This window comes from Delphinus delphis, chromosome 3 (assembly GCF_949987515.2).
Source record: "Delphinus delphis chromosome 3, mDelDel1.2, whole genome shotgun sequence".
Taxonomy (NCBI): domain Eukaryota; kingdom Metazoa; phylum Chordata; class Mammalia; order Artiodactyla; family Delphinidae; genus Delphinus; species Delphinus delphis.
In genome coordinates, this window is record NC_082685.1 from 46,181,759 (window position 1) to 46,196,447 (window position 14,689).

A 14,689-nucleotide genomic window follows, 5' to 3' on the forward strand; every position below is an offset into this window, starting at 1 on the left:
GGCCACACCACATGGCTTGTGGAATCTTAGTTCCCTGACCAGGGATTGAAGCTGGGGCCACCACCACAGTGAAAGCGCCAAGTCCAAACCACTGGGCAACCAGGGAAGTCCCAAGAACTATTCTTTTTTTTTTTTTTTTTCTTTTGCGGTACGTGGGCCTCTCACTGTTGTGGCCTCTCCCTTTGCGGAGCACAGGCTCCGGACGTGCAGGCTCAGCGACTATGGCTCACGGGCCCAGCCGCTCTGCGGCATGTGGGATCCTCCCGGACCGGGGCACGAACCCGCGTCCCCTGCATCTGCAGGCGGACTCTCAACCACTGTGCCACCAAGGAAGCCCCCAAGAACTATTCTTATATCTGAACATCTCAAGACAATCTTATTTACTGATCTTGTTGCCTGAACAAGAATAAAGAACTATCGGTGGATGAGATCTGAGATAAACATCACATTATGGAATCTCTGCCGCCCCACAGGCCAGGAATACTGCCACGTAAATGGTGCTGGACAAGGGAATAGAGGATGTTTCTCAAACCACAGTGAGTGTTTCAGTTGATTCAGGGCAAGAAACTTGAAGAGTGGGGCAAGGATTCAAACCAATAGGTCAGTGTAGTGGTCAAAGCCTCAGCCTTCAGAGATAGAAAGATCTGACTAGGGTAGAGTTTGGGCTCTGCAGAGGATTTGCTGCGGCCTTGGGCAAGCTATTCTTTACTTCCCTGAGCCTCAGTTTCCACATCTGTAAAAACAAAATAACAGTGCTACCCAGAGAAGTAGACAGGCTTTGTGGAGTCTGAAGCTTATACCACTGGGAAGGGGATTGGGGGTAGCAGTAAGGGGTGGAGAGCGCCTCTTTAAGAAAAAGAACACAAAATTACAAATTCAAAATTGCATGTAGGACCTTGGAAAGGGTCCCGTGTGAGGGAGGGGCCCAGACAAATCTGTCCTGAATGCTACCAGTTAGCTGTGAGACCATTTAAATAAAGCTCGTGGCACATGAGATGATGACGTGGGGAATGGTGTGTCCTGAGTAAATGCTATGATTTTGAGGGAGGAGGAAATTTTGGCCCATTCATCTGTCACTGAAGCAGAGATAATGACAGAGAACGGAAACCTCCAAAGCCTTCTTTAGCTGCAGAGTTCTGTCCTGACTGCCACATGTGACCTTAGGCAACTCACACCCCCTCCTGAGGCCAGCGCTGGGCTAAGGGTTGAACAATCTCTGCCTCTCCATCCCTTTGCAAAAGAATCCCCACTCCTCTCTCCCTGGAGCCTCACAGAAGCTAAGAAGCAGTTCGAGGTGAGTAAGTGCTCCTTTTTTTCCAGCTTAAGAAAGGGAGCTCCCAGAAGGATGCCTTAGAGCAGGCATGCAGCCAGTGAGAAGCGGAGCCCCTGCCCCAACGGAGGTGGCAGGGCGGGATAGATATTCTCTTGGATGTAGAAATAGGTTATTGGCTAAAAAGCCTGACGCGTTGGGCTCTCCTCCCTACTCTGTCACTTTTTTAGCTATGTGACCTTAGGCAGGTCCCTTTAGTTCAGAGCCTGATTTCCTCATTAGTTAATTTATAGGACTAAGTGAGAAAATATAGGTAAAGCACTTAGAAGAGCATCTATCCCTTAGTGAAGTGATTAATAAATAGTAGTTATCAAAATGATCAGTGTCGTAGTCGCTGTTGCCGTTACTGTTGCTAGGTAAGCGGGGATGACTCCCTCCGCAGTGCCCTCCCCTCCTCTCCTCCTCCTCCTGGCCATTGCTCCTCTTCCACTGGGCTTCTTCGGGGCAGGAGGCGCACCCTCCGGCGGAGGTGGGCGGGGCCTCGTTCCCGCTTGGCCAGCGCCTGCTAAGGGCACAAGCTGCCGCTGAGCTGGGGTTTGCACCTGACTGGACACCTTCCTGCTCAGTGCAGACCCCACCATCACCGGGAGCCCTCTCTTTGTGAACAGCCATGTCCATGACAAAGAGTGCCGGGGGTCCCCAGGGAGCTGTTGACCTCAAACTGGACCTCAAGCCCTCTTCCGAAAGTGCCAAGAAGTTGCAGAACAAGGATTCCAGTTTCTTGGATGGAAGCCCTTCTGAGTCGCCGGACTTGGAAACGACCAAGGGCATAACGTGAGTGCTCTTTTCTGCCATCCCCAGTTCTGCCTTCCAGCCTGGAAGCTTGCAGTGGCAAAAACCCTGAGGCGGGTGTGTCTGACCCCCAACCCATCATGCAGCCTTGGGGAAACCAGAGCTGCAAAAGGTACAGTCAGAGACTGAGTCAACTTGAGAACGTAAAGGGGCAGGAGGAGAGACTGTCAGAAAGCCCTTAGAATAGAGTGATGTAGCCCCCAGCATGTGCAGGTGGGGAAACTAAGGCAAGTTACCCCAGGCCACGCACTGGCTCATTGGCAGGATGGGGGCTGGACTCCAGTGCTGGCCCTAGAGTCTGTCTGTCTGTCTGTTTGTTTCTTTTTAATTGAAGTATAGCCCTAGAGTCAGTTTTGCTCCTGGCCAGTCCTGATAATGTCCGGGAGAGGGGCAGAATCCCCAGCCTCTTGGTGGAGAAGGTGACACTTGAGCTAAGACCACAGACAACCAAGCATTGCCTCCTTCCTGCAGTTACCCGGGCCTGTACTTCCATTGACAACTGCAGTGACAACATCAAAAGCACAGTATGAAGAACAGTGTAGTTTCTTCCACCTCCCTGGGGTATGTTTGGGGGGAAGTGGGGGGGGTCACTCATGAGGCTTTCAGACCGTGATAAGGAGGGGTGTACTGAAAGAGTTTCGGCAGGAAAGCCAAGCTCCAGCTCCCTTCGCCTCCACCATTCAAGCAGCGTGGCTAGTTCACTGAGGAAAATGGGTGGGGCGACTGGCTGGCGTGATGGTCAGATTCCGCAGCTTGATGACAGAAATGTTGACCCTGTCGGTGTAGTAGAAAGGTCACTTACATCCAAGGTGTGAGTCTGCTCCTTCTTTCTCGAAGCTTCAGTTTTCCCCATATGCAAAATGGGGACACATTGTGAATTTAAGGAGGTTGCCTGTGGCAGTTACATCTGAAAGGTTGAGTGTTGTGTGGATCGGGGGAGAGTGTGCAGCAAAGAGGGAGAAAGAGGCAGGCAAAGCTCCTCCCACTCCCACCCTGTGGGACCATTCAGGGATGGACACAATGACTGACGTTGTGACCGGGTTCACTTGCCCCAGGACTAGTCCCCCAGGGTTGCTAAGAATTCAGGATCCTGAGAGTGAGATCTCCAGGCCTTGGGGCCATCCACTGCTGAGGTGGGCTATTTCTCCATCGGAGGCCTTGAGGGAACCAGTCCTGAACGGTTGGGTTGGAATAGTGACATCTTATGGAAAAACCCGAACGAAATTTTCGGCCAACCCAATAAGATATGGTTTGATGGCAACTTTAGCTACTTAAGAATCAAAGAAAGAAAGCAAGTCAGAACTAGCTCCTGGCTTGGAGGGAGGTAATAAACAGGTTGGGTAAGCATGGTACCTATGGAGTTAGCTCACTGGGGTTTGAATTCCCACTTTAGCTACTTACCAGCCTGAGCAAGTGATAGAACGTAGTACTCTAGTTTCTCCCCTGTGAGATAACAGTTGGCTCCTTCCCAGGGTGGCTGCAAAGACAATTTGTGCAGGAAGCCCCCAAGCTTAGTGCCTGTAAGCCGACTTCTGTGACTACAGTGACGTTCCGAAGTCACCAAAGGAGTTAAGGCTAGAACCCAGGTCTCCTGCCTCCCAGCCCGGTGCTTTGCACAACTCACCACATTATTAAGTTGTCTGAGTGGCCCAGAGTTAAATTCAGATTTCCTAAGTCCTTTAGTTAGAAAGTTCCAAGTGACCCTTTGACCCTAGTTGCAAAACAAGTCCATCATTGGAGGGCCGTGGGGTGCAGTGCTCAATCAGCGATGTTGACACCCACAGGGAGAGAGAAAGGGACGCAGAGACTCTCCACCCTCTTTCTCCCACAGTTTTTCTCTTTAACCCTTAACAAATAAATGGGCAGGTCCTCAGGAAGCTAGAGGATTCAGGGATTAATATAAAGAACATTTATATTAATCCCTGAATGTTTGAGGCAGTTCTTCCAAAAATATTCCTCCTGACATTCATAGAGGCTCAGCAAAGTGGACATGTTGCCCAAGATAACACAGCTAGTTAAGTAATAGATCAAACCCATGCCCCTGAAGTAGAGGCGTGGAGTCTTAACCACTGGATCACCAGGGAAGTGCAGCCTCGGGTTTTAATCCCTGGTTTGCCCAACCCCAGAGACCAGGCTCCTTCCATAATACCTCTGCTGTTCTTCATAGTAAGTCTCTTCACTTGGAAGGCTGTCATGGGGAATTTCCAAGGTTTCTCAAGTTATAAATGTTAACCCGATACTCAGTTAAACCTTGTCCAGGTAAAAAGAGGTGTAAAAGTAGGTTGTTTAGTTAATTCACCACCAGAGAGGATACCTCCCTAGAACTTTACCCCGGCTGGCTTAGACCTTGTCTTCTGGACCACCTTCACATCTGTCTTAAAAGTCTGAGTGTTGGGTTTTGTTTTTGCCGGAGGTAGGAGACTTGCCATTCCCCAGTTTGATGTCCTGACCTGAGGGAAAAAAAAAATCCCTCTGGAGCCCAAACCCTAAACAACCCTGTCCCAACAGACCCCATCTGGGGACCAAGTCATTTGACCTCTTCATTAGTCACAATGATTTCTCTTTGCTGCCTGCCCTTTCTCCTTTTCTCTGAGTTCAGTCCTATATCTGCTACCAGTATTATGACCTTGGGCTGTTCGCTGCCCTCTCTGAGCCTTATTTGCCTCAATTATGAAATGGGGCTGTCCCTTTAACCCATCTCTCTGGGCTCCTTTCCGGGAGGCAGTCCAGTAAAAGTGGGATGAAGAACAAAGACTCTGAGGCAGTTCTGGGTTCAAATTCTGGCTCCCCAATATATCCTTAGGTAAGTCATTTTTTAAAAATCTCTATTCCTCAGTTTCCTCATCTGCAAAATAAGGGCAATAACCTGCTTCCTTGTCTTGACAAGAGGATTAAATGAGATAATACATGTAATCCTTAGCATAATGTCTGTTATATAGTAAGTGTTCTAATGGCATATATCGAGTGTTAGCTGATAAAACCAGGACAGTTCTGGGCAAACTGGGATGGTTGGTCATCCTACACGAGACCCAGAGTGCCAGCAAAGGCCGTGGAGACTGAAAGACAACCAGGAGCCCACCTATCCAGCTCAGCTCAGGTGTGGGCACGCTGGGACAGAATGCCTGTTGGATCTCCTCACCTCTGCACACCCATATGCTCATGTCTTTTTCCTCTCCTTTAGAGCATTCCAGGCCTTGGTTCACCTGGTGAAAGGTAACATAGGCACAGGGGTCCTGGGACTACCCCTGGCTATGAAGAATGCAGGCATCCTGGTAAGAGGGGCTGCCACAGGTGGGGCCAGTACAACTGGATGGTAGCAAGGAGGTAGGAGGACAGCCTCTAAAGGTTTTTAGTAGCCTACAGTGAGCAATCTTTCTGAAAGGCAGCTTGGTCCAGACTTGGAGTCTAGATATCTAGCCTAGGTTTGAGTTCTGACCCTGCCACAGACTCTGAGTGGCCTCAGCAAGTCAGTTGTCCACTGTCCGGGCCTCAGCTTCCTCCCCTGTGGAATGCAAGCGTTGGACTATGACTAGTTTTCCAGCTGTGCTCTCTAGAGCACTCGCTCTCAGGGGCACCTCAGAGGCCACTAAGGACCGCAATTCTGAGCCCTTACTCCTTCCACAATACCCCATTGTGATTGCCTTTTGCACTTTCCCAGAGTACGACTTGAGAGCATCTTTGCAAGAATAGATAACATTGTAAGTCAAGTATACTGCAAGAAAGGAAAAAGAAAAGAAAGAATCGCTGTTACTGCTGAAAAGGGTTTGCAAACCAGTTTGCTAGAAAATTCTTTGAGTTTGGAATATTATCTGCACTACCAAATCTCTCCTGGCCGAGTTATTCACAAGTCCATTCTCTTCTCTCTTCCCTTGCCCCTTGGCCCTTCCTCCAGGTGGGCCCTCTCAGTTTGCTGGCCATGGGCTTCATCTCCTGCCACTGTATGCACATCTTGGTCAGGTGTGCCCAGCGCTTCTGCCACAGGTGAGGAAAACACCGTCCTCTTGTCACTTCCTTTGGTACTTGGTTCTCAGGGACATCCCAGAAGCATCCCACATATAACAAGAGTTCACTTCTTAATTTCTTCCAACAAGGCCAAGAAAAAGAGAAAAGCATTTGGGGCAGGGACCTAAATGCAGCTCTACCACATGACTCATTAGGTGATCTCAATCAGGCCATTGTGCTTATCTGCTTGGCTCATCTATAAATTGGGCATAAACAATCCATGCCTAACCCTGCCTCGGAGAATTGTCATGAGGATCCAATGGGATCAAGGGTATGAGAACTACTGTACCCATGCGAGGTGTGTATTATTACCCATGTTATATAGTCACCATCCCACTTGACAGGTAAGGAAAACAAGCCACCGAGGAAATACCACCAGGTGTCAAAACCTGAACTAGAACTTGGGTTTCTGCCCCAGTGTTCTTTCCGTTCTAGCTGGGTTCTGTCTTGCTATGTGTCTCCTGACTTTTCAGTATATTAACTTAATTTAAACTGCCTCTTGGTAACTGTATGCAGTCTCTCCTGCAGACTTAACAAGCCCTTTATGGACTACGGGGATACGGTGATGCATGGACTAGAAGCCAGCCCCAGCACCTGGCTCCGGAACCACGCACACTGGGGAAGGTACCTTGTTTTTGCTTTGCCCAAAGTAGGGAAGACATGTGGCTGTCAGGGATGCTCTCTTCCCTGGACAGTTGGCTCGTATAACACAGAACACTGGACTTCACATGAAAGGGATTCAATGGCAGTCTTCCTGATCCAGCCCCACTCCTTGTATATACAGGGTTCTCATTCCTTTGCTATGCAACTTGAATATCATTCACTTTTTCATTAAACCACATTTATCTAGTTGCGACTGTGTACCAGGCCCTAGAAATACTGTGGGGAACAAGGCAAACAAAGCTTTGCCTGTGCAGAATCCATAGTCCAATGGGAAACACAGACCTTAAACAGTTTAGGACACAGTTACTTAATAGCCACTGGGATAAGTACCATGAAGGAAAGAAGTACTAGTTGCTACCAAGTAGGTAAGGAGATGTACGGAGGTTCAGGTAGGCTTCCTAGGATGGAACAGTTGAGATGAGTTCTGAAGGAAGGCATTCTTAGGAATGAGGAATTACCTAGGGAAAAGTGGGCAGGAGACTGAAGGGCCTTCCAGGAAGAGGAGCAAGCTATGAGGTCCTGAAGCAAGAGGGAGTATGTGACAGTTTCAGGGTAAAGAACGACCAGGTAGCTTGAGGGCAGATAGGGAGATGATGCTGAAGAAGGATCCAAGGGGCCAAACAAGTTGTACATTTTAGACCCTCTTCAAGGTCTTGTTCTTTTCTTAAAAGCATCCAGGAAACCATTGGAGGGTTTTAATCAGAGGCTTTCCTGTTTTAATCATATTTGCATTGTCTGAAGATCTGTCTGGCTTCTGTAAGGAGAAGAGATTGTAAGGGAGCAAGAATAGACTTAGACCCATGAAGAGGCTGTTGACAATGTCCAGGCAGGTGACAGTGATGGCTGGGTCCAAGCTGGTGGCAGTGGGGATGGAGAAAAGTGAATTTGGTCATGATTTGGGCCCCAGGGTTGTGGGGAAAGGAAAGAAAGAGTCGAGGTTGACTCAGGCTTCTGATGACTTCTGTTTCGCGTATTCAAGCAGAGATGTCAAGTGGGTAGTTATATGTATAGGTTTGAACCTGTCTTCATGCAGGAGACACTGAAGTCATCAGCTATGATGCCAGGGGACAGAAGAGGTCTCTTAGGGAGAGAGTATATAGTGAGAAGAAAAGAGAGAAAAAGACCAAGACGTTGAGGGTTCCTTGGTGAGCTGAAGTCTACCTCCTGCAACCTCCACTTTTTTGCTTTTGGAGATGATGGAAACGATCAACGCCTTCTGTCTCCTGGTACTTGGGACTAAATCTACCATTTTGTCTTTGTTTTCCCACCTCTCCCCACCCTGTCTGTCTACTCTTTTCTACTCACCTCTAGATTATCAAAGTCTCTCTTGAACTGTGATGCCCCAAACTGCACTACCTGAGGCGTGCCTTGCTCATGAGCATCATGGGTCTGGCACGTCTCTTGACCCAAAGCCCATTCACATACTGAATTAATAAATTCAGCCTATGAGCAGACTAGGAAGGCTATGGGATGATTTCTAGTATTTTCCCAATTGTGTGACCCAAGAGGTGGCTTTTGCCTGTCGCAATGCGTCAGATCCTTCTACCTATTGTTGGGCATGTAAGGTAGATTTTCCTGCTCTATTTAGGAATTTCACTTCACTAATTATCTCCTCTCCTATAACTTGAACTTCTTTTTTGAACTATGGGCTCTTCCTCTCAACATTGAAATGTGTTCATGTATCTCCATCTTAAAAATAATAAAATAAATTAATAAAGCCTCCTGGACCTTACACCGTCCTCTATCTCATATTTATTATCTGATTATTCAACAGATATCTATGAATACCTGCAGTGTGTCAGGAAGTGCTTTAGGCAGTGGGTTTACTATGATGAACAAAACGGGCACCTTCAAGACTGGAACTCACACTCTAGCTTTATGAAAGAATAGCCCACCCTCTAATTTTACATCCATACACCCCATTCACACCTCCTTCATGGATCACCTGGCTTTCCTGTCCTATACTTCTACTGAAGTCCTTTCCATCAATGTCCTAAAGGACCTCCCTATTGTACCTTCTTTGCCCTAGAGAACCTCTCAGCAGCAGTGGGTACAATTGACTGTTCTCTTCTTCAGACATTCTCTCTTCACTTGGCTTCTGTTAAACCCTTTTTCATCCTAGTTTCCCACCTACCTCTCTGGTCATTGCTTTGCAGGCTTCTTTGTTTCTGTCCTCCCTTTAAATGTTGGTGTTCTCTAGGGTTTGGAATGCTGCCTTCTCTTCTCACTCTGCACACTTTCCAACGCTAATTTGCCTTCTCAAGGCTTTATCCATCACTGACAAATCAACATTTCCAGACCCCAATATATGGTTGTCTCCTGAATGTCTCCTGTAGGAACCTCAAGCTCAACAATACAGGTACTGAATGTGCTATTTCTTCCTCTTCCCGTAAAACCTGTTCTTCCTTCTGAGTTTTCCAGTTCATTTTGTTGTCCAAGCTAAAAACTTGTCACTCACCTTAAGTCACTTCCTTTTTCCTTCCCCTAGATGTAGGTAGTCACCAGGTTCTGTAAATTCTAGTTCCCTAGTATCTCTTAAAATGCTTTCAGTTCTCTCACCCTAACAGCTACGTCTTTGTCCAGGTGGCTGCCATCTTTCACCTCCATTATCTGGTCTTCCCATCCTCAGTCTTGCCCGCTCCAATGGACTCTCCACATGGCAGCTAGAGAAATCTGCCTAATCCCTCTGCTGAAATGCTTTTTCCTCACTACTTCTTCACCATCTGCCCCTCCTCTTTATTCCTTTTTTCTTCTCTCACTCTCTTTCTTCCTCTTCCCAAGGGACTCCCGCTCAGGTATTGGTTTTTTCTAAGAAGGCTGTCTGCTCTTTAATTCGGATAAAATGCCCTTTTTACCATGGCCCTTAGTACCATATTATTATTTTTTTAATTTATTTATTTCTGGCAGCACTGGGTCTTCGTTGCTGCATGCGGGCTTTCTCTAGTTGCGGCGAGTGGGGGCTACTCTTTGTTGCAGTGCACGGGCTTCTCACTGCGGTGGCTTCTCTTGCTGTGGAGCACGGACTCTAGGTGTGCAGGCTTCAGTAGTTGTGGCTCGCAGGCTCTAGAGCACAGGCTCAATAGTTGTGGCGTGCGGGATTTGTTGCTCCACGACATGTGGGATCTTCCTGGACCAGGAATCGAACCCATGTCCCCTGCATTGGCAGGTGGATTCTTAACCACTGCGCCACCAGGGAAGTCCCGCCATATTATTTTTTATCCATCTCACCCACTAGTCTCTAAACCACTAGAGGAAAAGACCACGTGTTATTTGTCTGTGTATCTTCAGTGCCGAATATGGTGTCTGGCACATGGTAGGAAAAAATTTTAATGATTGCTAATAAGTTGTGCCTATTGCCTTACATCAGTTAGTATCAACACAGAGCTGGGTATGGGGCAAGGTTCCTGATGATGAAGAATTTTACCACTGCTGAGTTGAGAGTGTGGAGGTGGTTGAGAAACATGTTTTTCAAAGAACTATTGTTACATCCCTTCTACTGCCCCATTGTTGATTGTGGTAGCAGGACCGAGGGTGCTGGTCGAGGGTTACCAACCCCTGGGAACAGAAATGGAAATGACAAGCCAGCTCTTCTTTTATAACAAGTTTTTTTCTTTTTCTCTCTCTCCTCTCTTTCAGGCGTATCGTGAGCTTCTTTCTTATAGTCACCCAGATGGGCTTCTGCTGCGTGTACATTGTGTTTCTGGCTGATAATTTAAAGCAGGTAGAGTCTTCTAGAGAAGGTGGGAGGGAAAAGAACATGGAAAAGGAGGGTCCTCTTTTTCTAGTTGTTCAACAAATAGCTTCTTCTCTTTGGGCCCTAGTATCCTCATCATACAATGAAGAAAGTTAAACTGAGTGTTATCAAAGAACCCAGGCTTCCCCCAGTTCACATATCTGCAGATTTCTGTAAGTGGTTACTTTATCCACAGTACCCTTTGTCCAAGAGTTGTCTCTAAAACTGGACCTGTCCTCAAGGTTGGTCTTTAAAATTGAGCTGGAAGTAACCTTGGATTTTGTCAATCGTCCTGCCTTGGTACGTAATCATCCTTAACTCTTCTTAAACTGATACAGGTCTTTTTGAATAATACCTAATCTTTGGGCCATCTGTATCTACCTTTAGCTGTTTAATCTCCTTGGTTTAACAGTTTTTTTGTCCCCGAGAAATTCTTCTGATCTAACCCAATATTTATCTTGGAGCAGTTTGAGCAAAATAATGTGGGTAATAACAGAGGCTATCCTTAATCAATAAGCTTAAAAAAGAAAACTATTCTTCAGGGCTCTTTTTCTGTTTATAGTAATACCAGAAACTTGGAAATGTAAACAAAAAATTAAAAAGAAGGAAAAAAATAGTAAGAATTCAGAATTAGCTTCTATTATGTGTCAGGTACAGTGATCATTTTATAAGTTTTCCCCCATTTAATTCTCTCCATGGTCTTATCAGAGTAGATACTATGGTTATTCCCATCTTGCAGATGAGAAAACTGATGTTATGAACTCTATAATGTATATAAATATGGTCACAGAACAAAGGTTAAAAACACAGGCCTTTTTAACATCACAGCTCAAGTTTTTAAACACTATGCTATACTGCTTCTTAAAATAAAACAAAATTATTCTTAATCCAACCACTCATGGATGGTTTTAAATGAGTATTAACTGATTAGCATTTTTAGATGTCCTTAAATTTTTTAGTGTAATTTTTAATAGTTTTATAATTTTCCATCATACAGATGACTTAGTCTTTTATCATCTGATATTTTCTGTTTTTCTACTATAATCTGTACAAGTCTTTGTATAACCCTTTATTACTTTAGTATATGTATTTTTTAAGTAAAATTACTGGGTCAAGGAATTTGATTTGAAGGCTCTTAATTGCCAGATTGCTGCTTGGAAATCAATCTGACATTAGCAGAACTTTATCAATCATCTGTCTAGAGACAAGGTAAGCACTGTCTCAAGGAGTTTGCAGACTAAATGGGATGTGCTCTAAGACATATAAAAAGCTAAATATCAATATAATATGTCGGTGTTGGGTCAGGACTCCACTAACACCCTGAGGTTGGGGATGCTTAATTGTGAACTAAGGGGCAGAAATGTATGGGAGCAGGAGAGATCATTGGAGCAAGAGAAGCCCCCCTTGAGGAGATGCACCTGAGCTGGGCATTGAAGGGCAGGTTGGAGAAGTAGTGGCAGCCAAGGTGGGAGGAGGAATAAACACCCGAAGGCAGGAATGTACGGGACTTGCTCAGGAGAGGCAATACAAGTGGTTGTAGAAGAAGGTGTGGGCCTTGGGAGAGGAAGAGCTTTCACGGTTGAATGGGTCCATTTATGGAAGGCCTTGAATACCTGGCTAATGTTCCAAGTATTTTTCCTACTGTAGTGAGGAATCAGAAAAAAACAAGACAATGATTTATTTAAGTATTCATGATGTGTTAAATGAAAAGGAGATTTATTTATTTTTTTAATTAATTAATTTATTTATTTTTGGCTGCATTGGGTCTTCGTTGCTGTGCATGGTCTTTTTCAAGTTGCGGTGAGCAGGGGCTACTCTTCGTTGCAGTGTGCAGGCTTCTCATCGCAGTGGCTTCTCTTGTTGTGGTGCAGGGCTCTAGGCATGCAGGCTTCAGTAGTTGTGGCACACGGGCTTAGTTGCTGTACAGCATGTGGTATCTTCCTGGACCAGGGATCGAACCCATGTCCCCTGCATTGGCAGGCGGATACTTAACCACTGCACCACCAGGGAAGTCCCAGAAAGGAGATTTCAAAATAAGAGTGTATACTATAATTTCAGTCTTGTAAAATAAAAAGGATGCGTGTAATACATGTAATTTGTGATACTGCATAGAAAATGTACAGATGAATATATTGCAAGGCATTACCATGGCAACCCATAGGTACTGAGATTATCATTGATTTTACATTTTCTTCTTGCTTAAATCTAGTTGCTAATTGTTCTGCAGTGGACTGTGTTGCTTGCACAATAAGACTGTAGTCATTAAGTCATGTTGATTCCAAAGGAGGGTGGTACCCTCCCTCCTACCCCCACTTTGCTGGGAGGTATTTGTACAGCGTGCAGGGGGTGTTCCTTGTTTGTCGCAGTGACGCGGAGATGCTAATACCTTTTACTGGGTGGCGTCCAGAGATGCTAAATGTCCTGCAGTGAATGGTCAGATGCTCACAAGGAAGAGTTCTCTCACTCAAAATGTCAGTATTGGTCCAATTAAGAAACAGTAAGTGATGAGCTTTTTTGGTTATAAGCAAAAGAAACAGATTCAGTGGAACTTCAGCAGAAAATGAGTTTAGTGGAAGAATATTAGCTAACTTCCAAAATGACAGAGAAAACTAAAAAAAAAAAAATGGGTCTCAGAAAAGGACAGGAACAGGAACCAGGGCAGCTAGGGGCATGTCGATAGAATTGATGAGCAGTCTCCTCAGGGATTCCCTATTGTAATTACTGTTTACCCTTTTCTAGGTCTGCCTTGTGTCACTTTGCTTGTTATTTAGATTCACATTCCAGGGAGAGATGTGAGTGCCTGTGCTTGAGTCAGAGGCAGTGCTTTGGCTCTGCCACATGATTGTGATTTACAGTCCACCAAGGTTGTATTCAGGTGAGAGAGAATGCGCCAAAAATAAATGAAAATCAGGAGGAATGGATTCTGCGCTGCCAAAAGCTAACAAATGGCCACTCTAAGTTTAGGTATTTATGTTTATTAAGTTCGTTTTTTATTAAAGTTATTTCTGCAGCCTCTTTTGAGGAAGTATGGTGCAGAAGATTTGCAATAAGAAATCCTAAAGTCACTCTAACTCACTCTAAGACCCTGGCACGTGAGACATGCCAGCTTTTTGTGAGGGGGTCTGATTATGGGCCAGGCTCTGAGCTAATGATGTGGCCAGAAAATTCATCGAATCTTCTCCTTGCTTTTCCCATTCGTCTCCCAGGTAGTGGAAGCGGTTAATAGCACAACCAACAACTGCCATTACAACAGGACAGTGATCCTGACGCCCACCATGGACTCGAGACTCTACATGCTCGCCTTCCTGCCCTTCCTGGTGCTTCTGGTGTTCGTCAGAAACCTCCGAGCCCTGTCCATTTTCTCCCTGTTGGCCAACATCACCATGCTGGTCAGCTTGATCATCATCACCCAGTCCATCATCCAGGTTAGCACACCACACTCCTCACTCCTCTAGTGGGCAGAGCCTTTTATCAATGATAGACTGACACCTGGGGCCAGCCCTGAGGGTAGATATATATGCACTTCCCTCTTCAACTTAGAGCCCACTTTACTGTAACATTTCTTCCACAAAGCTGTCTCTGCGCACTCTCATTTTTCTGGGTATCTCCTCTTTGATGTTGCTTCTCCAATACTCGTTTTATGTCAAGTCCTGGTTTTAGAAAAAAATTATGCTTTGCAAGGAAAATATCTTGATTGGTTAACTACAGACCATTCCTGTAATGGTTGGATAGCAGCAAAAGGCAGATAAAAAGCAGGATTTTTCTACCACAGCTAAACCTTATTGAACTAGTCTTACATCCTCTAAGCTATAATTCCAAGTAATTGCAAAATTACCCCTAGGGAACTCAAGAGAAAACAACAACAACTAATATTTAGTCACAGAGGTATAAATAGAAAGTCTTGAAAGACCACAAACAAATCTATCATGATGTAAATCACACGTCTTTGAAGTTGAGTATGGATATTCATTTTCCCTCAGTTTCCCACTTTTCTCTCCTTTCTAATTTTCATTTTATAATGGACAAGCCTACGTAGAAATTTAAATCCAGAAGACCCTTGGCATGCCTAATACCTTTCAGATGTTTTCCTCTTTCAGAAGTCACAAGAAAAAAACATTATTTTGTCCATGGAATTTAGTAAAAATAAGACATGAGCCAAATATTTTAGG

The 14,689-nt window shown here is 45.4% G+C and overlaps 1 protein-coding gene across 1 annotated transcript in view; it reads left to right on the plus strand.

Annotated features, from left to right (window-relative positions):
• LOC132422004 (proton-coupled amino acid transporter 2-like) overlaps positions 1 to 14,689 on the plus strand; it is an 80,389-nt gene that overhangs the window by 50,982 nt on the left and 14,718 nt on the right. Inside the window, exons 6-11 of the mRNA XM_060006843.1 lie at positions 1,939 to 2,104; positions 5,304 to 5,394; positions 6,015 to 6,103; positions 6,653 to 6,748; positions 10,424 to 10,508; positions 13,727 to 13,945. Of these exons, the coding sequence (XP_059862826.1) occupies positions 1,939 to 2,104; positions 5,304 to 5,394; positions 6,015 to 6,103; positions 6,653 to 6,748; positions 10,424 to 10,508; positions 13,727 to 13,945 (746 nt within the window). The remainder of the gene's footprint in view (positions 1 to 1,938; positions 2,105 to 5,303; positions 5,395 to 6,014; positions 6,104 to 6,652; positions 6,749 to 10,423; positions 10,509 to 13,726; positions 13,946 to 14,689) is intronic.